At 39.7% G+C, this 27369-nt stretch overlaps 1 protein-coding gene across 3 annotated transcripts in view; it reads left to right on the plus strand.

Annotated features, from left to right (window-relative positions):
* METTL24 (methyltransferase like 24) overlaps window positions 1-27369 on the plus strand; it is a 126728-nt gene that overhangs the window by 45888 nt on the left and 53471 nt on the right. For all 3 annotated transcript variants that reach the window (XM_055535212.1, XM_055535210.1, XM_055535211.1), the window contains exons 3-4: window positions 6206-6345; window positions 22770-22998. In XM_055535212.1, coding sequence (XP_055391187.1) covers window positions 6206-6345; window positions 22770-22998 — 369 coding nt within the window. The remainder of the gene's footprint in view (window positions 1-6205; window positions 6346-22769; window positions 22999-27369) is intronic.

Here is a 27369-nt window from a genome sequence, read left to right on the forward strand (position 1 = left end):
TGGAAATGAGTTTGAGTAAACTCTGGGAGTTGGTGATGGTCAGGGAGGCCTGGCGTGTTGTGGTCCATGGGGTCACGAAGAGTCAGACATGACTAAGTGACTGAAATGAACTGAAAATGGAAAAACTTCTGTGTTGTATGTTTGCACTAGGAGAGAAAAGGGGAACAATAACAGATACTGAATGGAAAAGAATGTTTTTCCAACAGGGATATCTGAACAAGAGGAAGTCTGTGGAAGAAGAAAGTGTTAACTTTAATAGGATAAAATCCCACTCCCTAAGGGTCATAAAGGAGGAGCAGCTGAGCTTCAATGCCCTGAATCTTGACCATTAATATTTACCTGGCTCTTGGGGGGCCTCTGGATAACGGTTCTGTCACCTCTCTGGCCCTTTGTTAGGGGTGAGGTTGGAAATGCTGCTGTTTTCGGTTGAAAGCTCTAGCTCAAGCATAGCCTCTTCCCTTAATTTGCTAAGGCACAGGTGAGGCCAATCTGGAACATTTCTGTGGAGCTTTGCAAAAGGCTGCCAGGAAACTCTCAGGACCTCCTGCATAAGAATCACCTGGGAGAGTTTATTAGAGTGCATGTTCACATGCATAAGACTCAAGGATTCTGATTTTATAGATATGGAGTGGGACTCAAAAATTTTTAAGTACTCCCTCATCTATCAGGATGTAGGTGGCCACACCTTTAGAAATATGGTGGGAAAGGCTAGATATTGTTCAGTTGCTAAGTTGTGTCCAACTCTTTTCGACCTCTTGGCTTGCAGCCCACCAGGCTCCTCTATCCTTCACTGCCTCCCAGAGTTTATTTAAATTCATGTCCATTGAGTCAGCGATGCTATCTAATCATGTCATCCTCTGCTGCCCTCTTCTCCTTTTGCCTTCACTCTTTCCCAGTGTCAGGGTCTTTTCCAATGAGTAGGCTCTTCACCTCAGGTGGCCAAGGTATTGGAACTTCAACTTCAGCATTAGTCCTTCCAATGAATATTCAGGACTGATTTCTTTTAGCATTGACTGGTTTGTTCTCCTTGCTGTACAAGGGATCCTCAAGAATCTTCCCCAGCACCACAATTCATAAGCATCAATTCTTCGGCACTCAGCCTTCTTTATGATCCAACTCTCACATCCATACCTGACTACTGGAAAAAAGACGGCTTTGACTATCTGGACCTTTGCTGGCAAAGTGATATCTCTGTGTTTTAATACACTATCTCGATTTGTAATAGCTCTCCTTCTAAGAAGCCGTGTCTTTTAATCTCATGGGTGCAGTTATCATCTGGAGTGATTTTGGAGCCCAAGAAAGTAAAATCTGTCACTCCTTTCACTTTTTCCCCTTCTGTTTTGCCATGAAGTGATGGGACCAGATGCCATGATCTTATTTTTTGAATGCTGAATTTCAAGCCAGCTTTTTCACTCTACTCTTTCACCCTCATCAAGAGGCTCTTTAGTTCCTCTTCACTTTCTGTCATTAGAGTGGTATCATCTGCATATCTGAGGTTGTTGATATTTGTCTTGGCATTCTTGATTCCAGCTTATGATTCATCTAGGCTGGCATTTCGTATGATGTCCTTTGCATATAAGTTAAATAAGCAGAGTGATAATATACAGACTTGTCTTACTCCTTTCCCAGTTTTGAACCAGTCAGTTGTTCTGTGTCCAGTTCTGATTGTTGCTTCTTGACCTGCACACAGGTTTCTCTGGAGACAGGTAAGATGGTCTAGTATTCCCATCTCTTTAAGACTTTTCCACAGTTTGTTGTGATCCACACAGTCTAAGGCTTTAGTGTAGTCAATGAAAGAGAAGTAGATGATTTTCTGAAACTCCTTTGCTTTCTCCATGATCCAACAAATTTTGGCAATTTGATTTCTGGTTCCTCTGCCTCATTGAAACCCAGTTTGTTTCAGGAAGTTCTTGGTTCACATACTGCTGAAGCTTTGCTTGAAGGATTTTGAGCATTACCTTGCTAGCATGTGAAATGAACGCAATTGTATGGTAGTTTGAACAGTCTTTGGTATTGCCCTTCTTTGGGATTGAAATGAAAACTGACCTTTTCCAGTCCTGTGGCCACTGCTGAGTTTTCCAAATTTGCTGACATATTGAGTGCAGCACTCTAACAGCATTATCTTTTAAGATTTGAAATAGCTCAGCTGGAATTTGATCACCTTCACTAGCTTCGTTCATAGTAATGCTTCCTAAGGCCCACTTGACTTCACACTCCAGGATGTCTGACTCTAGGTGAGTGACTGCAACGTTGTGGTTATCTGAGTCATTAAGACCTTTCTTGTGTAGTTCTTCTGTGTATTCTTGCCATCTCTTCTTAATCTAGAAGATTAAGAGAGGTTAGAGTTAGGTTTAAATGGTATTGGGAGGATATGATGAACAAGCAGCTGTTGACATCCCTGTCTTTTGGAGGTTCTCAGGGAGGGTCGGAGAAGGCAATGGCAACCCACTCCAGTACTCTTGCCTGGAAAATCCCATGGGTGGAGGAGCCTGGTAGGCTGCAGTCCATGGGGTCACTAGGAGTCACACACAACTGAGTGACTTCACTTTATTTTTTCACTTTCATGCATTGGAGAAGGAAATGGCAACGCACTCCAGTGTTCTTGCCTGGAGAATCCCAGGGACGGGGGAGCCTGGTGGGCTGCCGTCTCTGGGGTCGCACAGAGTCGGACACGACTGAAGTGACTTAGCAGCAGCAGCAGGGAGGGTACATAAAAAGAAACAATAGCAAATGGGATCATCATACCACTTTAATAAAGATACCCCAGGAGGCTACCTTAGAATAAATGGTTCAGGCTTAGGAGATCCAGGCATGCCTTTGGGACTCACCAAACTGCCCTGGGTCTAACTGACTGACTGCAGGAGGCTGGGCATGGAACAGAGTGCCAAAGAAGTTTTAAGGCATCACAACATACCTACTAGTAAGAACAAGCTTGATGAACACCGAGTTTTGACTATTAGATTAGCACCCTCTCCTTTGGATGGGTGGGTGGGGACAAGAAGTGGAAGGCAGTGGCATACTTTCCATTTATTTGTGGGAGAATAGTAGGAAATGAATTCTACAAATTGACATGTTGACAGATCCAGTTAATAAATGTGCTCTCTACTAGTTGCTTGGGAGAAGATTCAATTCCATTTTCTATTATTATTTTTCCTTTGAACAGTGATTGCAGATTGAGAAGTAGAAAAAAACTGGGTTGAGGATGTTGACAAAAATTAGTCAATAGTCTGAGAAAGAAATTGAAAATTTTATAAGCCAAACTGAGAATTATAAGCTTGGAGATGGTCTCTCAGCTTCTGAGGACTGTTCTGAGTGGGGAGGTTGGTAGATATATGATTTTGACAACAGGGCATGTGCCTGTTGCAAGCACACATCTTGGTAGAAAGTTGCTATTAATAGTGAAAAACACATATATTTCAGTTAATGGTTCTAGTGCTTTTTGTAGTATGGGAAGATGCAGGAAACTGGATCCAAACATTTTCCCCTGAAAATATCTAACTATCTGAAGGCCTATTCTGCCAGTTTTTCCAGAGCACAGAATGTCTCATTCTGATTTTTGCTCTGAATTCCTTTCAGGGTGTTTTGTAGGTCAGTGACTGCAGTGGCAAATGACTTGATTCTTGTAGAACTATGTAATGAATAACATTCTTTATTTTACAGTCCCTTCCCTTTTGGTCTTAATTTTGACCAAGGTTTTGGAGGCATTTCACAGCAAGCTTGTCCCAAGGTACTAGGAATGCTTAGTCCCAAGTCAGTCAAGGATTTCATTGTTTGCCTACTCAATGTGCTATTACTGGACTTGGCCATCAACTTCTAGACCATGTGTCTTACTAGTCCATTATGGTCTAGGAAATGCTTACTTCTTGTTTTGTCTAGAGTTACACTATTATAATCTTTGATCTTATAGGACTATATATTTTGTCAATAGTTTTAAGTTGCCTAATCATCATTACTTTTTTTGGAGGCTCAGTCACACATTTATTAGTACAAGAAATAATAATCTTGTAAAATAGAATACAAGTAATAAAGCTAGTAACATCAGTAAAGTCCTACATACATATTTAAGCTAAGAACTTCATTAAGTGAGGCCCAGAATCTCCCCAGGTTACTTGACCCAGTCTATTCTGCACCAGTTGCTTCTTTAAGGAAAATGATATATTGGCATTGTACATAAAGTTCACCAAAGATGTCTGCACATACAAGGCGAGTGGTGGATCGTAAAACTTTATGTTGAAATTTTTATTGCCCTAAAATTTGAATTTTTGTTTCATCAAAAGAAAAGTACAAATAAATATTAGGATTTCACTTTTTAAACTTTCCTATAAAAGCTCCAAATTCTAGCAAGAAGCTCTCTCTCAGTCATTGATAGCCCTAGGATGATTTTGCCAGGCCAGCCCTGCTGCTGCTGCTGCATCGCTTCAGTCGTGTCCGACTCTGTGCGACCCCAGACGGCAGCCCACCAGGCTCCTGTCCCTGGGACTCTCCAGGCAAGAACACTGGAGTGGGTTGCCATTTCCTTCTCCAATGCATGAAGGTGAAAAGTGAAAGTGAAGTCCCTCAGTCATGTCCCACTCTTAGCGACGCCATGGACTGCAGCCTACCACGCTCCTCCACCCGTGGGATTTTCCAGGCAAGAGTACTGGAGTGGGGTGCCATTGCCTTCTCCAGGCCAACCCTAGATTACAGCAAAAGTAAGGGAGACACTGGCTCCACATAATATGCTGTTTTCAGATTAACATTTTGGAAAATAAATGAAAGAATTTAGCAAGCCTAGAATACCTTCTTAAGAAAGAAATCGTTTACCATTATGTTTTCCAATGAGTTAAAGCAACGAAACTCAAAACATCCTTTGCATCTGGAGTGGTCTGTTGTCTGCAATGTGACAGCAAGAACTGCTGCATGATTCATGGGGCATCATGATGACTATGAGACTTTTGAGGCATTAGAGGGAAACACTGTTGTTCAGTAAGATAAATACCTTGGCCACAGAACTTGTTTTCTTTGGTTCCAACAGCCTCAGCTGTGCATACTGTGCCAGGCTCAAACACAAGGCAGAATTCCTTGCTAAGGATATTTACTTAATGTGCATTTGAAATTAGAAACTGGCTTCCTTGTGCTTGACTTAGATACATGTTCCCTTTGGTTTTCTTATCTAATTTTGATGGATGAGTTAAGAGAGGTGCTTTGGCTAGATCAAGAAGAGCCTCCTTCCCATCTGGGGCTCTTGCCCATCCCTGCTGCTGCTGCTGCTAAGTTGCTTCAGTGTGTCTGACTCTATGCGACCCCATAGACAGCAGCCCACCAGGCTCCCCTGTCCCTGGGATTCTCCAGGCAAGAATACTGGAGTGGGTTGCCATTTCCTTCTCCAGTGCATGAAAGTGAAAAGTCGAAGTAAAGTCGCTCAGTCATGTCCGACTCTTAGTGACCTCATGGACTGCAGCCTACCAGGTTCCTCCGTCCATGGGATTTTCCAGGCAAGAGTACTGGAGTGGGGTGCCATTGCCTTCTCAGGAGCCCATCCCCACAGGAGGAAGCTTATTGGAAGTGTATCACAGACAGTACTATCTTGTTAGTCAGGGCTTGTATTGTTCTCACTTGACCTCTGATCAGTTGTTTACCTTGATTAACACATGCTACCTTTTTGGAACATGTTGGCCTAACCTTGTCTAAGGAGTAAATAATCTTGTGTCCTTCTAAGATCCATGCCCTCAGCCATATCTCACAACTTCTAATAAGAATGCTGTGAGTGACAGACCTCTGTGGTTTGGGAGCACTGTTCTCCACGTCTGGAATGCTTCTTGGTCTCAGCCTCTTATTCAACTTCTGTTCCTCCTCCAAGACTAACACACCTCTGTAGAGCCTTTCCTGGATTCTCCTCTCTGCCATCCTTGCTCCTGATTTGTTGTCCTCTGTATACTCTGTGCAAAAGGCTATAGTAGTTTTTTTTTTTTTTTTTAATAGCAGTTCTTAACTTCCCTTCAAACCTGCCTCTAATCTCCATGAGGTTACCTATAATCTAGTATTTGAAATTCCTCCAAACATTTTACAGCAATCCTGTGATTCCCTGGGGAGGGGCGTGGTTATCAGTGGAGAAGGATATAACTCTCCCGTTATGGTTTTCAGTGACCAGGAAAGCAGTAAGTCTCTACCTGCCATCTATCATCCAGTACTTTAAATTATTCACATTGATTTCCAATCCTTACAGATTGAGTGTGATCACATGAGCACAGACAGCCTGGCTACTGACTCCAGCCCTACAAAAAATCCCTGGGCGGTCTGTCTTGATGACAGGTTTGGCTTAGTTCATCAACTCCGCAATAAGCAGTGCCGCCTCTATTCGTTAGGGTAAGTACATTTTATAGCCAAAAACCAAAAAACGCTCCTGTAGGCAGACAAGGTTTTTTCAGCAAGACAAATTATGAATGGTTGCAGGGTTTACCAGGTGCTCTGCTTCTTTCCTGCCATCATTTCAGACTCCTCTGTCTGTTATGTAACCTTAGCACTTGCAGAGCACCAATGGCCAGGGCCACTGTCTCTCCCATTCTGTTGGTAGTAAATTGACAACTTCCATTTTCAGCCTATTGATGATCTCCTTGGTGAAGCCAGTATTTCTCAGCTAGGATTAGAGCATTCTTATTAGAAACAGAAAAATATTAAGAATGCCCCTGGAAAAAAAAATAACGGTGAGTATATTAGAAATTTTATACACAGTTATGATGAGTGATCCAGGACAAATGGCCTCTGTTGGAATTTTTTTTGTTTTATGTGAATGGTAAGTATGTGTATACTTTTAGACTAAAAAAAATAAAAATAAAAAGAGGGAGCGCCTGTGAAAATAACAAGGTTTTGTCAAAACTGGGGGAGATACTGATATTCAGTTGTTCAGGCTGAAAATGACCTAAATGTTCAAGTAGATTTGGAGGGCTTGTTGTGAAAGGGTACGTATAAAATAATGAGACTGTTTTACTCAGTGCATCAGTATTCATATAAACAGTCCTGAAAGTTTACAAATTATATATATCTCACACACAAAAAAAAGGCAAGAGAGGGTTATTTTTGTTTGGAATACCCTGTTGTCTTGACTCTAGAAGCTGTGTGGTTAGTTTCTCAGGCAAGACCCCTGGAGCCCTTTACAAAATACTGGGGACCCTCACAAGCGTCATGTTTGTTCCTCACCAATAGGTTTCATCTCCTCTGTAGTTCACATTCAGGCTCATGAGTGATAACTGCCAACCAGATTCCTAGATGATGAGGGTTAAGAGCCAACGTTTGGGTGATACAGAGGCTCACCCAAAGGTGCTAATTGCATAGAGGATCACAATCGCTGTCAAACTTTACCAAGCAAGAATTCTTAGTTGTAGTCAATGTGGATTTAAAAAACAAACAGAGGTTTCAAATAAGAGTCTCAGGATAATGGGAACATTCTTTTATGGGTTAAATGAAGAGCCATGGTGTATATCAATGAGGCGTGGTACACACTTCAGTTAAGTTCAGTCGCTCAGTCATGTCTGACTCTTTGTGACCCCATGAATCGCAGCACACCAGGCCTCCCTGTCCATCACCAGCTCCTGGAATTCACCCAGACTCATGTGCATCGAGTCGGCAATGCCATCCAGCCATCTCATCCTCTGCCGTCCCCTTCTCCTCCTGCCCCCAATCCTTCCCAGCATCAGGGTCTTTTCCAATGAGTCAGCCCTATGCATGAGGTGGCCAAAGTATTGGAGTTTCAGCCTCAACATCAGTCCTTCCAATGAACACCCAGGACTGGTCTCCTTTAGGATGGACTGGTTGGATCTCCTTGCAATCCAAGGGACTTGCAAGAGTCTTCTCCAACACCACAGTTCAAAAGCATTATTCTTTGGTGCTCAGCTTTCTTCACAGTCCAACTCTCACATCCATACATGACCACAGGAAAAACCATAGCCTTGACTAGACGGACCTTTGTTGGCAAAGTAATGTCTCTGCTTTTCAATGTGCTGTCTAGGTTGGTCATAACTTTCCTTCCAAGGAGTAAGCATCTTTTAATTTCATGGCTGCAATCACCATCTGCAGTGATTTTGGAGCCCCCAAAAATATAGTCTGCCACTGTTTCCACTGTTTCCCCATCTATTTCCCATAAAGTGATGGGACCAGATGCCATGATCTTCGTCGTCTGAATGCTGAGCTTTAAGCCAACTTTTTCACTCTCCTCTTTCACTTTCATCAAGAGGCTTTTGAGTTCCTCTTCACTTTCTGCCATAAGGGTGGTGTCATCTGCATATCTGAGGTTATTGATATTCTCCTGGCAACCTTGATTCCAGCTTGTGCTTTTTCCAGCCCAGTGTTTCTCATGATGTACTCTGCATATAAGTTAAATAAGCAGGGTGAGAATATACAGCCTTGACATACTCCTTTTCTTATTTGGAAGCAGTCTGTTGTTCTATGTCCAGTTCTAACTGTTGCTTCCTGACCTGCATATAGGTTTCTCAGGAGGCAGGTCGGGTGGTCTGGTATTCCCATCTCTTTCAGAATTTTCCAGAGTTTATTGTGATCCACACAGTCAAAGGCTTTGGCATAGCCAATAAAGCAGAAATAGATGATTTTCTGGAACTCTCTTGCTTTTTTGATGATCCAGCGGATGTTGGCAATTTGATCTCTGGTTCCTCTGCCTTTTCTAAAACCAGCTTGAACATCTGGAAGTTCACGGTTTACGTACTGCTGAAGCCTGGCTTGGAGAATTTTGAGCATTACTTTACTAGCATGTGAGATGAGTGCAATTGTGCGGTAGTGTGAGCAGTCTTTGACATTGCCTTTTATTGGGATTGGAATGAAAACTGACCTTTTCCAGTCCTGTGGCCATTGCTGAGTTTTCCAAATTTGCTGGCATATTGAGTGCAGCACTTTCACAGCATCATCTTTCAGGATTTGAAATAGCTCAACTGGAATGCCATCACCTCCAACTAGCTTTGTTCGAAATGATGCTTTCTAAGGCCCACTTGACTTCACATTCCAGGATGTCTGGCTCTAGGTGAGTGGTCACACCATCGTGATTATCTGGGTCATGAAGATCTTTTTTGTACAGTTCTCCTGTGTATTCCTGCCACCTCTTCATAATATTTTCTGCTTCTGTTAGGTCCATATCATTTCTGTCCTTTATCAAGCCCATCTTTGCATGAAATGTCCCCTTGGTATCTTTAATTTTCTTGAAGAGATCTCTAGTCTTTCCCATTCTGTTGTTTTCCTCTATTTCTTTGCATTGATCGCTGAGGAAGGCTTTCTTATCCCTCTTTGCTATTCTTTGGAAGTCTGCATTCAGATGCTTATATCTTTCCTTTTCTTCTTTGCTTTTCACTTCTCTTCTTTTCACAGCTATTTGTAAGGCCTCCCCAGACAGCTATTTTGCTTTTTTGCTTTTCTTTTCCATGGGGATGTCTTGATCCCTGTCTCCTGTACAATGTCATAAACCTCCGTCCATAGTTCATCAGGCACTCTATCACATCTAGTCCCTTATATCTATTTCTCATTTCCACTGTATAATCATAAGGGATTCAATTTAGGTCATACCTGGTCTAGTGGTTTTCCCTACTTTCTTCAATTTAAGTCTGAATTTGGCAATAAGGAGTTCATGATCTGAGCCACAGTCAGCTCCTGATCTTTTTTTTTGCCAACTGTATAGAGCTTCTCCATCTTCGGCTGCAAAGAATATAATCAATCTGATTTCGGTGTTGACCATCTGGTGATGTCCATGTGTAGAGTCTTCTCTTGTGTTGTTGGAAGAGGGTGTTTGCTATGACTAGTGCATTCTCTTGGCAAAATTCTATTAGCCTTTGCCCTGCTTCATTCCGTATTCTGAGGCCAAATTTGCCTGTTACTCCAGGTGTTTCTTGACTTCCTACTTTTGCATTCCAGTCCCCTATAATGAAAAGGACATCTCTTTGGGGGTGTTAGTTCTAAAAGGTCTTGTAGGTCTTCATAGAACCGTTCAACTTCAGCTTCTTCAGCATTACTGGTTGGGGCATAGACTTGGATTACCATGATATTGAGTGGTTTGCCTTGGAAACAAACAGAGATCATTCTGTCATTTTTGAGATTGCATACAAATACTGCATTTTGGACTCTTTTGTTGACCATGATGGCTACTCCATTTCTTCTAAGGGATTCCTGCCCACAGTAGTAGATATAGTGGTCATCTGAGTTAAATTCACCCATTCCAGTCCATTTTAGTTTGCTGATTCCTAGAATGTCGACATTCAGTCTTGCCATCTCCTGTTTGACCACTTTTAAGTTTTCCTAATTGACTAAGGTGAAATGATAGTTTAGATGTTAAAACAAAAAGTTGGCTTAAAGCTCAACATTCAGAAAACTAAGATCATGGCATCTGGTCACATCACTTCATGGGAAATAGATGGGGAAACAGTGGAAACAGTGGCAGACTTTATTTTGGGGGGCTCTAAAATCACTGCAGATGGTGATTGCAGCCATGAAATTAAAACATGCTTGCTCCTTGGAAGGAAAGTTATGACCAACATAGATAGCATATTAAAAAGCAAAGACATTACTTTGCCAACAAAGGTCCGTCTAGTCAAGGCTATGGTTTTTCCCGTGGTTATGTATGGATGTGAGAGTTGGACTGTGAAGAAAGCTGAGCACCGAAGAATTGATGCTTTTGAACTGTGGTGTTGGAGAAGACTCTTTAGAGTCCCTTGGACTGCAAGGAGATTCAACCAGTCCATTCTAAAGGAGATTAGTCCTGGGTGTTCTTTGGAAGGATTGATGCTAACGCTGAAACTCCAGTACTTTGGCCATCTCATGCGAAGAGTTGACTAATTGGAAAAGACTCTGATGCTGGGAGGAATTGGGGGCCGGAGGAGAAGGGGACGACAGAGGATGAGATGGCTGGATGGCATCACTGACTCTATGGACGTGAGTTTGATTGAACACCGGGAGTTGGTGATGGACAGGGAGGCCTGGCGTGCTGCAATTCATGGGGTCGCAAAGAGTCGGACACAACTGAGCGACTGAACTGAACTGAACTGAACTGAATTTGCCTTGATTCATGGGCCTAACATTCCAGGTTCCTATGCAATATTGCTCTTTACAGCATCGGACCTTGCTTCTATCACCAGTCACATCCACAACTGGGTGTTGTTTTTGCTTTGGCTCCTTCCCTTCTTTCTTTCTGGAGTTATTTCCAGAATATTTTTGGTGGTACACAGTAGGCACTCAGTATATATTTGCTACACAAACATTGCCTGAGGTAAGAAGACTCAAGAGGGAAGCTGGTTCTGCCATTAATTAAACTAGGAGCATAAAGATTAGGAAATGAATTGTTTAGCCAGTTGATTAGAACAGAGCTCTTTTTTTCTTGGAGCCCACCAGCTATGCTGCAAGATTGGAGAAAGAATGGGAAGTTGTGACAGTAGAGTTTATTTTATATCATATTAAAAATGCATGAAAGTAGGTCATAAAAATAATTGCATAGTTCTACATGCAAATTAAAGATCTCAGCTTGGTCCTATTTTCTTTCTCCAAACTGCCTGTATGTTTTGCTTAATATTTTACACCCTGGAATAATTTCATTTAAAGCATATAACTGAGTAAAACAAAACTGGGAGAGCTGTTTTGGGGGAAATTTTTCAAGTTCCTTTTTGCTTTTCTTATACTTCAAAGCCATTAGATAAAGTCGTTCTGGTGTAAAATTTCAGATTATTACATATAAAAGGTAGTTACTTATTTTCATTTAAATGTTCACTATTCAAAATCAACTTTGTAAAGAGCAGATAGGAACAGTTCAATTCTACTGGGAAAAGAAATGGATTGGTTTTAAGGGCCAACATTTGATTCAAAACCTAACAATGCTTTAATTGAAAACTGGAAGAAAATATTTCTTATGCCCTAAAGAAGAATGCTTTGGATTATGGGTGTTTATGTTGATTGTACTATTACTCAGGATTGAGAATCTTCTCAGGTGACTTGTTTGCTTCAGTTCAGTTCACTCACTCAGTCGTGTCCGACTCTTTGCGACCCCATGAATCTCAGCACACCAGGCCTCCCTGTCCATCACCGATCCTGGAGTTCACTCAAATTCATGTCCATCGAGTCGGTGATACCATCCAGCCACCTCATCCTCTGTCGTCCCCTTCTCCTCCTGTCCCCAATCCCTCCCAGCATCAGGGTCTTTTGCAATGAGTCAACTCTTTGTATGAGGTGGCCAAAGTATTGGAGTTTCAGCTTTAGCATCAGTCCTTCCAATGAACACTCAGGACTGGTCTCCTTTAGGATGCACCGGTTGGATCTCCTTGTAATCTCAAGAGTCTTCTCCAACACCACAGTTCAAAAGCATCAATTCTTCGGTGCTCAGCTTTCTTCACAGTCCAACTCTCACATCCATACATGACCACTGGAAAAACCATAGCCTTGACTAGACGGACCTTTGTTGGCAAAGTAATGTCTTTGCTTTTCAATATGCTATCTAGGTTGGTCATAACTTTCCTTCCAAGGAGTAAGCGTCTTTTAGTATCATGGCTGCAATCACCATCTGCAGTGATTTTGGAGCCCCCAAAAATATAGTCTGCCACTGTTTCCACTGTTTCCCCATCTATTTCCCATGAAGTGATGGGACCGGGTGCCATGATCTTAGTTTTTTGAATGTTGAAGTTTAAGCCAACTTTTTCACTCTCCTCTTTCACTTTCATCAAGAGGCTTTTGAGTTCCTCTTCACTTTCTGCCATAAGGGTGGTGTCAGCTGCATATCTGAGGTTATTGATATTTTCCCCAACAATCTTGATTCCTGTTTGTGCTTCTTCCAGCCCAGCATTTCTCATGATGTACTCTGCATATAAGTTAAATAAGCAGGGTGACAATATACAGCCTTGACGAACTCCTTTTCCTATTTGGAAGCAGTCTGTTGTTCCATGTCCAGTTCTAACTGTTGCTTCCTGACCTGCATATAGGTTTCTCAAGAGGCAGGTCAGGTGGTCTGATATTCCCATCTCTTTCAGAATTTTCCAGAGTTTATTGTGATCCACACAGTCAAAAGCTTTGGCATAGCCAATAAAGCAGAAATAGATGTTTTTCTGGAACTCTCTTGCTTTTTCAATGATCCAGTGGATGTTGGCAATTTGATTTCTGGTTCCTCTACCTTTTCTAAAACCAGCTTGAACATCTGGAAGTTCACAGTTCACGTATTGCTGAAGCCTGGCTTGGAGAATTTTGAGCATTACTTTACTAGTGTGTGAGATGAGTGCAATTGTGTGGTAGTTTGAGCATTCTTTGGCATTGCCTTTCTTTGGGGTTGGAATGAAAACTGACCTTTTCCAGTCCTGTGGCCATTGCTGAGTTTTCCAAATTTGCTGGCATAGTGAGTGCAGCACTTTCACAGCATCATCTTTCAGGATTTGAAATAGCTCAACTGGAATGCCATCACCTCCAACTAGCTTTGTTCGAAGTGATGCTTTCTAAGGCCCACTTGACTTCACATTCCAGGATGTCTGAGTGATCACACCATCGTGATTATCTGGGTCATGAAGATCTTTTTTGTACAGTTCTCCTGTGTATTCCTGCCACCTCTTCTTAATTTCTTCTGCTTCTGTTAGGTCCATACCATTTCCATCCTTTATTGAGCCCATCTTTGCATGAAATGTTCCCTTGGTATCTCTAATTTTCTTGAAGAGATCTCTAGTCTTTCCCATTCTGTTGTTTTCCTCTATTTCTTTGCACTGATTGCTGAGGAAGGCTTTCTTATCTCTCCTTGCTATTCTTTGGAAGTCTGCATTCAGATGCTTATATCTTTCCTTTTCTTCTTTGCTTTTCACTTCTCTTCTTTTCACAGCTATTTGTAAGGCCTCCCCAGACAGCCATTTTGCTTTTCTTTTCCATGGGGATGGTCTTGATCCCTGTCTCCTGTACAATATCACGAAACTCCGTCCATAGTTCATCAGGCACTCTGTCTATCACATCTAGGCCCTAAAATCTATTTCTCACTTCCACTGTATAATCATAAGGGATTTAATTTAGGTCATACCTGAATGGTCTAGAGGTTTTCCCTACTGTCTTCAACTTAAGTCTGAATTTGGCAATAAGGAGTTCATGATTTAAGCCGTAGTCAGCTCCCTGTCTTTTTTTTTTTTGCTGACTGTATAGAGCTTCTCCATCTTCGGCTGCAAAGAATATAATCAATCTGATTTCGGTGTTGACCATCTGGTGATGTCCATGTGTAGAGTCTTCTCTTGTGTTGTTGGAAGAGGGTGTTTGCTATGACTAGTGCGTTCTCTTGGCAAAATTCTATTAGCCTTTGCCCTGCTTCATTCCGTATTCTGAGGCCAAATTTGCCTGTTACTCCAGGTGTTTCTTGACTTCCTACTTTTGCATTCCAGTCCCCTATAATGAAAAGGACATCTTTTTTGGATGTTAGTTCTAAAAAGATCTTGTAGGTCTTCATAGAACTGTTCAGCTTCTTCAGCATTACTGGTTGGGGCGTAGGCTTGCATTACTATGATATTGAATGGTTTGCCTTGGAAACGAACAGAGATGGGGAAGACAAATAACCAACTGACAACATCTCTGTTGATGCTGAGTGAAGAAAGAGACCCAGGCCATACGTGGTGGTTCTGAAATGAAGGAGAAACATTTGGGAGTGTTGGGAGAATTATGAGATAGATGGGCTGGGCAGGAGGCAAGTGGGTCATGGTGCTCCTACATTCAGGCTCAAGCTCTAAGCCCCAGGGCTGCAGTAGCAGACCATCCAAGCCACTGCTGTGCTTCTCCATTCCTATCCTAACTGACCGTAATGAATGAAGCTGCAGCTGGAGGTGACCTTCTAGGAGTGTGAGGAAGAAAGGATCTCAGGACATACTGATCAGAAGGCAGAGGCTGAATACCCTTCTCTGATCTGTGTCGTATGTTTCTTCCACCTCCAAGGAATGAAGGAAGTATCACCTCTACATTCTCTCTAATGTCTGAAATTTCTTTACTAGGAATCAAAGCTTTTCATTCTGCAGTTAATGTAAAAGAATTTTTCTAGGAGTGTACTCTGAGTCAAGTTCAGTTGAAAATTTAAAGCAGATCCATTTTAGTTTTGAAAAGGGATAGAACAGATAGGGGAGGGCCCTGAAAAGAAAGGTTATGTTATGGAGAAGGGGAAAGAGAAGTTAAGTGAGAAGAGGCTGTGCGGTTGCTTGACTTCAGATGGGGTCTGCCCTGCAAGTCTTCTTGTATATGAGGTGGAGGGGTGATGGTGGGGAGATGGGGTAGAAATGAAGATGGTAGCTAAAGTCAGTTGGGAAAAATCACCTTTTAATCCTTTATATCAAAGATTATATTTCAGGGGTAGGAGTGGGAGTAGAGGAGAAAATTTGAGAAGGGAAAATATGTAGATAAATCTTTTTTGCCTCTTCTTTAGTTTTCTGACATGATGTACCATTTGATTTTAAGATGTAAATTCTCAGCATGAGACAAGAAAACTTGATATGTGGTTTAGGCAACAAGAGCCAATATCTTAGGCAGAAAATCTGGGGCTTCTGGTTACCCTGAGCCTTTCAAGAGGAATGAATGAGCTCTGGAGCCAAAATTTCTATCTTTTAATAGTTTAATTAACACAGTAAGAGCTCATTTTTTATATGAATGAGGAATTAGAAAATCATGGTCCCAAGGACTCTTTTTAGACAATTTTTTCCCTAATCATCTTCCCCATGAAATTTTAATGCTATACACTATATCTATTTATGTAACATATATATTATCTATACTTTAAACATATACTTCAAGAATCAATCCCCGCTCCTCGCTTAGGGATGATATCATTCCTGTTAAGAATATATGTTTTAGATGAAATTTTGGCATTTTATGCAAGGTTATTTAATAAAAATGAATAATTATAAAATATTTTTATCCACTATTCATTGTCATTTATGCTTTGGAAGACCTATTACTTTCTCTCTGACAGTGGTAAAAGAATCCTCCTGCAATGCAGGAGATGGGAGTTTGATCCCTGGATTGGGAAGATCCCCTGGAGGAGTGCATGGCAACCCACTCCAATATTCTTGCCTGGAGAAACCCATGGACAAAAGAGCCTGGCATGCCACAGTCCATAGGGTTGCAAAGTCAGACACGACTTAGTGACTGAGCACGCACACTTACTTTCTCTCTAGTAGTTGGCAGTTTACAGATCTAGGTGATTATTTGTCCAGATTGTCTGGTTCCTGCTGGAATGAGGAAAGGATGACTGATACTCCTGGGGAAAATACAATTGTCTTCTTCCAACCTTTCTCTCTTCAATGATGAGAGTTAAAAACTTTCCCTATATATGGTCTGATTTTTTTTTTTTTAGTTTTTTAAACAGCTTTAAACTGAGATATAATTCACATACCACACAATTCATCCATTTAGAGTACGATTCAGTGGTTTCTAGTCACTGCAGTCAATTTTAGAACATTATCATCACCCCAAGAGAGAAAGGCCTGTACTCAGTAGTGGTCACTCCCAATTTCCTCATACCCACTTGCTTCTTTTCATCTCCCACTTCTAGGCAACCATTAATCTATTCTCTGTCTTTATAGTATCACCTATTCTAGATATTTCATATAAATGGAAGCATTTAATATGTGGTGTTTTGACTGATTTTTTCATTTAGCATAATACTTTCCAGTTTTATCCATGTTATTACATGTATCTGTACTTTATTCCTTTTTACTGCCAAATAATATTGCACTGTATGGATATAGCACATTTTATTTATTCATTCATCAGCTGATAGACATTTGGGTTTTTCCACCTTTTGGCTACTATGAATGATATTGCTATGAATGTTCATGTATGGATTTTTGTGTGTGGACATATGTATTCATATCTCTTGGTTATATACCATTTTATGTTCCCACCAACAGTGTATGGGGGGTTCCAATTTCTCCATATTGTCATCAACACTTACTATTATTGGTCTTTTTGTGTATAGCCATCCTAGTAGCTGTGAAATGGTATCTCATTGTAGTTTTATTTTGTTTCTCCTACTAGTTAATGATGTTGAGTATCTCTTCATGTGTTTATACTCTGAGTTTCTGCATTTTAGGTAACATAAAGGACAGTTACCCTAATACTCCTAGAAACATTTTTAAAAGAGTAATCAAGGATTTTGAAGTGCCACATACATCCCTTCTGTATAAGGGTATCTGTATCCCATACTGATACCCTTCAGTAGCATCAGAGGGCATGCAATTGCCAGTACTGGAGCTAGTTCAATGGACACTTTTATGCATGTGGGAAAAGGCATCTCCTCCCTCAAGAACTTTTACTACCATCTGCTGGATAATCATAATGATGACTAGGAGTGGTGCCCCCTAGAGTTGTTTAGTGTACAACCCACGCAACTACACTTAGGGATCCTGGTTGTTGCTCTCTGAGGAGGGCCAAGATGGTTATTCTGTTACCTTTGGGTATTTAGCCCTATAATTTGCCCTGTCCTACCTTCCTATTTCTTCAACAAATCCCTCAGATTTGACAACCCTTCTGTGCTGAAGAGTTTGTTGTGATCTCAAACCTTTACGTCAACATATATGGAATAATATTAATATTTGTTAATATAAGCATGAGTTATATAATTTATTCTCTCCTCCATAGAGAGGGATAGGTTACAGTGTTCATAAAGGCTTATATCTTTGAATATATGTATTGACAGCTTACCTGTTTCAAAAATGGCTTGTAGCAGAAATTTCTAGTTGTCCACCAATATTCATTGTTTCATTCTTCTTTGGTAACAGAACCCCTGAGTTTAGCAGGGCACACAGTCACCTTGCCAAAGATCGAATATTCTAGACTTCCTTGCAGCTGCAAGAGACCATGTGACTAGCTTTTAGCAATAGGATATGAGTGCAAGTGATAGGAGCAATTTCTAGGCCATGCCACGAGGAGGAAAGGATGTGACTTTCACCTCCCCTTTTACTTTTCCTGATGGCTGGAGTGCAGTTATGTTGGCAGGAACTGGAACAACTATCTTAAACCTTAAGGTAGAAGCCATACCATCATGATCTGTATTTATAATGTATACATAAAATATATATTTTAAAAATTTCTGTAAAGTAAAATTTTTCCACAGTGAATTCTCTTTTCAGTTAAATAAGAGCAGAAAATAGTTTCCTTATAGACTAAATACATTTTTGGTATACATAATAATTTTATTTTAGTTTATTATAGATATTTGTTCAAAAATATTTCTTCTTTACTACTTATGAGTTTCTCCAGATCAAGCATCAGGTTAATTTATCTGTCTCTGGTGTCTAGTGTAGTGTCCTGAACATATAAAGTGTTAAATATTTGTTAATATACACGAATATGTCAGTGAAATATAGCCTATCCCATGTCATGTTGGATATTGGACTGTATATTCTGGCAATTCCAGGCCCTACCTAATAGTTTTCTTTCACTTAGCACAGCATTTTGTAGGTTTATCTGTCATCTTTCATCTATCCCCTCAGCACTAAGGATTCAGAAATAAGCAAGATTGACACAGTCCTTTACTTTATGTAGCTTTATTGTCTAGTAGCTGACTCAAGTTCACAAATATTCCTTCCATAATTCTGTGTCCTGTGCTTATTTGCAGTGAGGTAGAGTGTAAAGAGCACATGCTTTGGAACTGCCTGGATTGAATTTGAGTCTTGACTTTACCCCTTTTGGGCCACTTTTTGCAACATCTATCTATATCAAATTTGTTCCTGCTTTTGCTTTTTACTCCTGCCACAAACTTGACTAATTTAAACTAAGCGTGAAGAAGTGCCATTTTGAATAAAGGAAAATAAGAATTACAGGCATTGATTAAATAAATGTAGTTTATTACTTCCCAGTACAGTGCATATTATATATTTAAATTAAGTGGATTTTATTCAGTAAAAATAGCATAACAAAAAATTTGCAAATTTCAGTAGTTTCATGTTATTTAGTATATCACCCAAAATAGTTCCTCATCATCTAATAACTTATATATGTATATGTGTACTTATGATATTTCTAATAGAGAATCTTTGTACATGTGTAGAAAATTTCTGGAAGGATACACAAAAAATTGCTAAGTGATTATCTCTTGCAATTGATGGCTAAAATTCTACTAGTAGGAAACTTTTACTTTTTGTTTTATATATTTATACACAACTTGAACTTTTTAAAGTGCATTTGTTATTTTTTTAACTATAAGAAATGAGTTTAAATTGAAAACATATCAATGTATAATATAATGCTTACTAAAAATTAGTTATACAACTTTTTTTGGTTATTCTTAAAATTTTTTGAGGCCTTGATTAAAATATATACATGTTTTACAGTGGAAAATCTTTTCTTGAACTGATATTCTGAAAATTCAAAGAGAAATAAATCATTCACATTTCTTTACTCTAGACTTTATATACAAATTATATTTAATGAGTACTTTTTTGACTAGTGTTTTGATCTCTTAGAAAAACTACCAAACTTCCATTTTTCTGTCGAGTTCCATATTTCCATGAAAACACCAGTTTGCTCATCTAAATTTTGATAAATTCAATTACATGAAAAATCTTTTGGGACAGGTGATTTCTATAACATTCTGATCTATATATAAACAAATCTGACTACTAAAAAATGCTTTGTAGTATCTCAGTTCAGTTCAGTTCAGTCACTCAGTTGTGTCTGACTCTTTGCGACCCCAAGAATCGCAGCACGCCAGGCCTCCCTGTCCATCACCAACTCCTGGAGTCTACCCAAACCCATGTGCATGGAGTCGGTGATGCCATCCAGCCATCTCATCCTCTGTTGTCCCCTTCTCCTCCTGCCCCCAATCCCTCCCAGTATCAGGGTCTTTTCAAATGAGTAAGCTCTTCGCATGAGGTGGGCAAAGTACTGGAGTTTCAGCTTCAACATCAGTCCTTCCAATGAACACCCAGGTCTAATCTCCTTTAGGATGGACTGGTTGGATCTTGCAGTCCAGGGGACTCTCAAGAGTCTTCTCCAACACCACAGTTCAAAAACATCAATTCTTCAGCGCTCAGCTTTCTTTACCATCCAACTCTCACATCCATACATAACAACTGCAAAACCCATAGCCTTGACTAGACAGACCTTTGTTGGCAAAGTAATGTCTCTGCTTTTCAATATGCTATCTAGATTGGTCATAACTTTCCTTCCAAGGAGTAAGCATCTTTTAATTTCATGGCTGCAATCACCATCTGCAGTGATTTTGGAGCCCCCCAAAATAAAGTCGGACACTGTTTCCACTGTTTCCCCATCTATTTCCCATAAAGTGATGGGACCAGATGCTATGATCTTCGTTGTCTGAATGCTGAGCTTTAAGCCAACTTTTTCACTCTCCTCTTCCACTTTCATCAAGAGGCTTTTTAGTTCGTCTTCACTTTCTGCCATAAGGGTGGTGTCATCTGCATATCTGAAGTTATTGATATTTCTCCTGGCAATCTTGATTCCAGCTTGTGCTTCCTCCAGCCCAGCGTTTCTCATGATGTACTCTTAAATAAGCATGGTGACAATATACAGCCTTGACGTACTCCTTTTCCTATTTGGAACCAGTGTGTTGTTCCATGTCCAGTTCTAACTATGCTTCCTGACCTGCATACAGATTTCTCAAGAGATAGGTCAGATGGTCTGGTATTCCCGTCTCTTTAAGAACTTTCCACCGTTTATTGTGATCCACACAGTTGTAGTATCTATTGCTTCCCTAATAGCTCAGTTGGTAAAGAATCCGCCCACAATGCAGGAGACCTTGGTTCAATTCCAGGGTTGGGAAGATCTCCTGGAGAAGGGATAGGCTACCCAATCCAGTATTCTTGAGCTTCCCTTATGGCTCAGCTGATAAAGAATGTGCCTGCAATGCAGGAGACCTGGGTTTGATCCCTGGGTTGGGAAGATCCCCTGGAGAAGGGAAAGGCTACCCACTCCAGTATTCTGGCCTAGAGAATTCCATCGGACTGTATAGTCAATGGGGTCACAAGGAGTTGGACATGACTGAGTGACTTTCACTTGCACTATTGCAACTCTTGGAATTACATTTAATGCCAGGTTTGTCAGTTAGCTATTGCTGTGTAACAAGTCGCTCTAAAACTCAGTAGTTTAAAACCATTATTATTGCTTATATGTCTGCAAATCAGTTGAATTTCAATTTATCCAGGTTAGGTTCAGCTGAGAGACTCTACTTCAGGCTGAGACGTCTGAGGGCAGCTCTGTGTTTCATAGAAGGTCAGTGGATTGTCTGGGGCAGCTCTGCTTCTTGTTTTTAGTTTCTTTTCTGAGCCCAGCAAACTATCCAGGGTATGTTTTTTAATCACAATAATGGTACAAGAGAGTAAACTAAAGTGCTCAAAGCCTAAGATCAGGACTAGCATCATGTCCCTTTCTTCTAAAATGCAGGTCACATAGTCAAGCTAAAAAATCCAGGGGCAAGAAAGGACACTGCATCCATGGTGAGCATGGCAGTAGTGTGGATGAAGGGGTGAAGAGTTAGGCCCAGCAAGTCAGCTTGCAACCCCAGATTAGATAATGAACAAACTGGGAAAAAGCTCAGATAGAGATTATGGTGGTCTGAGCTGTGTGGGCTCAGTAGGAGGTTCAATACAGGAAACAGGATCTCTTGGGTAGAAGGAATGGGAGTGTTTGTGAGACGAGTGCTGAATCTTTTTCTAGCCAAAATTGTCAAGTGAGTTAGAGCTGAAGAATAGCAGAGGGCTGATATGACATGGGTCCAGTGAGAATGAAGCAATGTAGTGGGAATAAAGGGAAAGAAAGAACAAGGCAAATAGAATATTAAGAATGTCTAGGTGGAGGATCTCTGTACTGAAGACTTATTTTGGTTAACTAAATTGTCATCTAATGAGCTTATATATTTCCAAATGATAAAATAGTCTAAAATAGTAGAGTCTAAAAGAGTGATGCATTTCTGCACTGGGTTCAAGATTGGCCAATGCATTACTGGTACTTGGTGATTTTGGTATCTTTAATCACATCTAAATATAGTATTTGGGCAGAAAAGTCATACTTACTGTTAAAAAAATCATCCTCTCTTGGTTAATTTAATGTTTTTCATTCAAAATCATGCTTTAATCAAAGCTATGAATCTTACATCACTAAGTAAGAAATATTTCTCAGTAAATTAGAAATTTGTAAGTATATGAATATTCCACAGTGTGTTACCTAACTGGATGCTTAAGTACAATTAATTCCTAATTTCTTCCCCTTGCTTAAGTGAATTGAGGTTATATGCCTCTTTTGCTTCTTGAGTACCAGATTCAGTAGAACCACATACGTCTACTTTTTCTCTTTAACTGTGCTATTTAAAATACATCCCATTTCTAAAGAAAGCAGCTGTTGTTTTAAGTCAAACTGCATGCACAGCACCAGGGCCATTACAAGGAAGACAAATTACCTCATTAGCAGAATGCACCTCTCCCTAAGGGAACTGATGCTTGGACTTTTTATTTTTGACATATTCTGAGAATATCTTCTGAGACGACTAGTCTTTGTTTCATTGATACTATAGCTTATATCTTTAAAAAAAAATCAATTTGATATGCTTTTACACATTTGAACATGTGATTCTCTAGTCTGCATTTAGCACCTAATTTCTCTCTTTTATCCAGAAGCTTTTAGCTTTAATGCTTTTTGTGAAGGAAGGTTTATGGAATGTGTATAACCAGCCATGTTCTAAAACAGGAGAAGGCTTGATATGGCTAAGAAAGTTGGCCTCGGCACTATCGTTTCTGTCAGTTAACACTTTTTGTTCATTATATTTTTTTTGTTACTGATTTCTATCCTCTTTCTTTCAGCCTAGGAAGTGATGATACCCATTTTGAGGTTGGCATGGCCAGCAATGGATGTGAAGTCCATCGTTTTGATCCTAGTGTTAAATCAGCTCATGTTCTGGAAAGTGAGCGTCTTTGGTTTCACCGTTTGTCCATCGATTGGCGGGACCCCCATCCAGCTGTTGCTGCCCAAAAGCCGTATGGCAACACCAGAAAACTGGGAGCCATTTTGAATGAATTTGGGCATCACAAGGTCAGATGTTTCATTTGATTTCATAGTTAAAGTGAACAAACTCATAAGCTGTTTTTTTTTTTTAATGCAAATCAAGGATTGGATAATTGAAAGTTCAGTTTTAACCTTATTATTATTTATAGTCTGCCAAGTTTTGGCAAGGATAGAGATATTTAAATTGATTTCAAGGTTTTAGTTGCTGTTGAGTAGTGCTTAAGGTTTTGACCAAGACTTGGCAAGGAGAATAAGAAACTAACTCTGATGGTGGGCTCAAGAGTACCATTTCCATTTGGCAATTGATTTTAAATTTCCAGACAGAGCAAACTACTTATATCGGCTTCAAATACAAAAAGTAATCAGAGCCAGGTTTATGTTTGATAAGAGATTGCTTGTGTATCATGTTTCTCACTGTTGTAACAATGATTTTGGGTCTCCAGGCTCTTAAAGGTCCGAAGATATGTGTAGCTTTTATTAAAATGTACTTTGTAAAATTGAATGGACATTATGTGTATTGCAACTGATACAATTATATCAAAAGATGTCAAATCTCTATAAATATTTTATTGTGAATGGATAGCAAAAGGAAACTTTATCTTTGAACTGTGTTTTTTGAAAGCAGTTTTTAGTGTAAATGTGACCAACCGCATTCTGTAGGTAGATGCTAGAGAAATTCTCCTGAGTGTAGTTGTCTTGCATTTGATTGGCAACCCTTCTTGGGCTTAGCCTCCCTTGGCTTATTATCCCCAGAGATGGCATGTAATTTAGGACATGCCAGAATGGGTGTTCCTGAGACACAGTATATATATGGAATTCAATTTTAAACCTGAATTGGCTGCTTGATCTTTAATAAAAAGACTTCCTCCGCATTGTTCTTTTTCCTTCCCTTCCCCCTCTTCTTCAGCTTCCTCTTTTAAAAAAATCCAAAAAACAGAAAACAAAAACTTTCTTTAATTGGACAGCAGGAACTTCTTCAAGAACAACTTCAAAGAATTTTGTGTTCTTTTAACATGTGTTTTGAATTTTGTGTTTGTATTTTGATTTGCCATTGAGAGAAACTAGCATGTAATAGTTAGGAGCCTTAATGAAACACATATAGGAGTTTGGGGATAAAAATCTTTGAACAGAACCCAAAGAAGTGAGAGCATTTTTCAGAATATTATTTTGTTTTTCCTGTTTGTTACCTTTATAGACTTTTTTTTTTTTTTTTTTGGTGGCTGAAGATTATTGCCTTGACCCTTTGACATGTCAACTCTAGATTGTTCAAAGAGCTAACTACTCATTCTTTGCATTCATTTAGGAGTCTTACTGCTCCACCTTCATGCTTTTTATACCCTGGTCCTCCACCCCCATTCTTCAAAGAAAAGACTGAGTGTCTAGAGGTGAAACACAAAGCCATTTTGCTTTTTTTGATAATATTTTAGCCAAAGATTTGGTAAATGTGAGGCTAAAATGAGACTTCAAAAAGTGATTTGTGGATATAATTTATCTATGCCACATATTGTATGAAAAATGTCTACCAGGTAGGCACCTGAATTGTTTCACTCCATGGGAGCTGCAGTGTAAAACCTTTATGCTGTAGATAAAATATCATGCCTCTTATAACACTGCTTCTCACACAGAAGAAATATTTACAGAGACTCCTAAAAAGGAAAAATGTTTTAAAGGATTTTTTTTATATTTCTAGGGCTATTATTTTTATTGAAAATATTAATAATGACATGTAAAAATTATTGAGGTGGTAATTTTATGTTATGTGCATTTTACCACAATAAAAAAAAAATGGAGGAAAGAAAACCCCATAAATAATGAAAGTGATCTGGCTCAGAATTGCCACGTATGTATTTTTCCCTTTAAAAAAAATCCCTTGTTGAAAATTTAAAAGATACTAATATTCTTTCATAAAGATTTTTTTTGGGTGAATGCTTTAAAACAAAAACAACAAAATCTAAAGCCATTGGTGAATGATTGCTTCCATTAGGAACATGCTTCTAGGAGCTACGTGGTGCCAGATAAAAGGAAACCTCGGTTCTGGCCTGCAGCAGACAAGGTCTGTTTTCATTTTTCAGCATGTGTACAGACCCTGATAAATAGGATGTATCTCTGGCAGGGAAAACAAATAGGAAAAGCACACTAAAAAATGTCAGTGTGTTTGCCTTGCCTCCTTCACTTATTTTTCCTGAAAGTGACTATAGAAACCAAAGGGGTTTTGTTGTTTTGTTTTCACTTCATGACTTTAAAATATCTCATATAGTGTTGTGATTTTTCCATTTTAGGCGGTTATTTTTCTTATCTTTAACCATACCTAGATTCCAGTCACTCAGGCAAAAATGTAGGCAAAAATGAAAGGCAGAGTCTTAAGATGGTGACAGTAAGATGCATATGGCTTTCATACTGCTTTTAAAACTCTCTGGTAATTTTAACTTCAAACCGTAAATCAAAAAACCTTTCTAAAGCATCAAGTGAGAAGCAGCTGCATCAGCAAAAGCATGTGCATGAGAAGCCCAGTCTGTCAGGGAATAATATCACCTGGATTTAGCATTATTTGGAATGATTAACTGTCTTCTTTTGGCTGAGTGCTTATTGCTATAACTATGCATCCGAATTTTTCCGGAATGTGATTAGAAATATCGAATCTGAGGTTTCTGCTTATATTAATCATAAGACTTTATTACATAGAGTATCCCTAAATGATCCAGGCTGGTTAATGAGAAATTATTTTCAGTCATAATCATGCTGATAATAATATGAATAACAGGACTGCATTAGAGCTTACCATTATAAGACTCATTACTCTAGGTTTGAGGCATGGCTTCTCAGGCAAGTCATTTAACCTTTCTGGCCCTCAATTTGATTGTCAATAAAATGGGGACAATGATACTACCTAAATGGATTGTTTCTGAGAATTAGAGCAGAGAACACAGGGTGAAAACTTCCAGAAGAGTGCCTGGAGTGAATTTGTCATTTGATTGTAAATTGAAATTATTTATTAATAATTTCAGTAAGTTTTTTTAATTAATTTATTTTTTATTGAAGGATAATTGCTTTACAGAATTTTGCTGTTTTCTGTCAAACCTCAACATGAATCAGCCATAGATATACATATATCCCCTCCCTTTTGAACCTCCCTCCCATCTTCCTCCCCATCCCACCCCTCTAATAATTTCAGTAAGTTTTTACTAAATTTTATAGAAACTTTTTTACCTTTCTTTGTTCCAGGGAAAATGTATCAGTGACTTCTCTGGAAATTGCTAACTGCACCTAATGCTAGTCAAGAGTTTTTTTTTTAATGAAATCTTTGAGTGAAATTGAAGGGAATTGGTCCTTCAGACTTGGTTATAGACTATTCTTGTTAACTGACTCAGGGCACCAAACAGCTTTGCTGGCGATTGTATAGAAAGTAAATACTGTGCTGTATGCAAGTGAAAGAAGCTGCTGAGAAGTAATACAGAGCCGATGTAGACCTTGTGGCTGGGGATGCCAGTCAGGGGATGAAGCTGGAGCTGGACTTCCTGCCTGTTCAGCCCTGGCAGGTAAGTCCTCCCTTACCCAGGACTCTGTCCCCAAGGTTGTGTGTCACCTTGGACTCTGAAGGGAATGCCACTTTCTGCTTCCCTGGGCAGAGAGCCTGCCATTAATTACAAAACAACAGTTCTGTTGTGTGGTTGGTGCTGTGTTTAAGAGAATACGAACTTTGAAATTAAACCACAGAAAGATTCCCTTTACTTCTTGCTTATCGAGTTTGCACATATAAGCAATATGTCGATACTCCCCTACCCTGAAATGCTTATTAGGAATACTGTTCCTGCTTTGGTGCTGGAAATGGAAAATGATAGACACTTTCAGGAAAAACATTCCACCATGTGTATATATTATGTCCCTTTTTATTTCTAGAAATCCCTTTTGCCTTAAGTTCTGTTTTGTCTGCTGTTGATTCTGCCATACAAGCTTTTTTGGGGGGAGGGGGGTTAGTTTTATATGAAATGCTATTATAGAGTCCTTTATTTTCATATTTTTTAGATACAGTTTTAGTTTGTGTACAGCCTGTTGTTATTGTTTTCCAGTCACTAAGTCGTGTCTGACTCTTTGTACTGCAGCACAATCAGGCTTCCCTGTCCTTCACGATCTCTCGGAGTTTGCTCAAATTCATGCCCATTGAGTCAGTGATGCTGTTTAACCATCTTATTCTCTGCTGTCACCTTCTCCTCTTGCCCTCAAAAGACCCAGCATCAGGGTCTTTTCCAATGAGTCAGTTCTTCGCATCAGGTGGCCAACGTATTGGAGCTTCAGCTTCAGCATCACTCCTTCCAATGAATATTCAGGGTTGATTTCCTTTAGGATTGACTGGTTTGATCTCCTTGCTGTCCAAGGGACTTCAAGAATTTTCTCCAGCAC

This window comes from Bubalus kerabau, chromosome 9 (assembly GCF_029407905.1).
Source record: "Bubalus kerabau isolate K-KA32 ecotype Philippines breed swamp buffalo chromosome 9, PCC_UOA_SB_1v2, whole genome shotgun sequence".
NCBI lineage: Eukaryota > Metazoa > Chordata > Mammalia > Artiodactyla > Bovidae > Bubalus > Bubalus kerabau.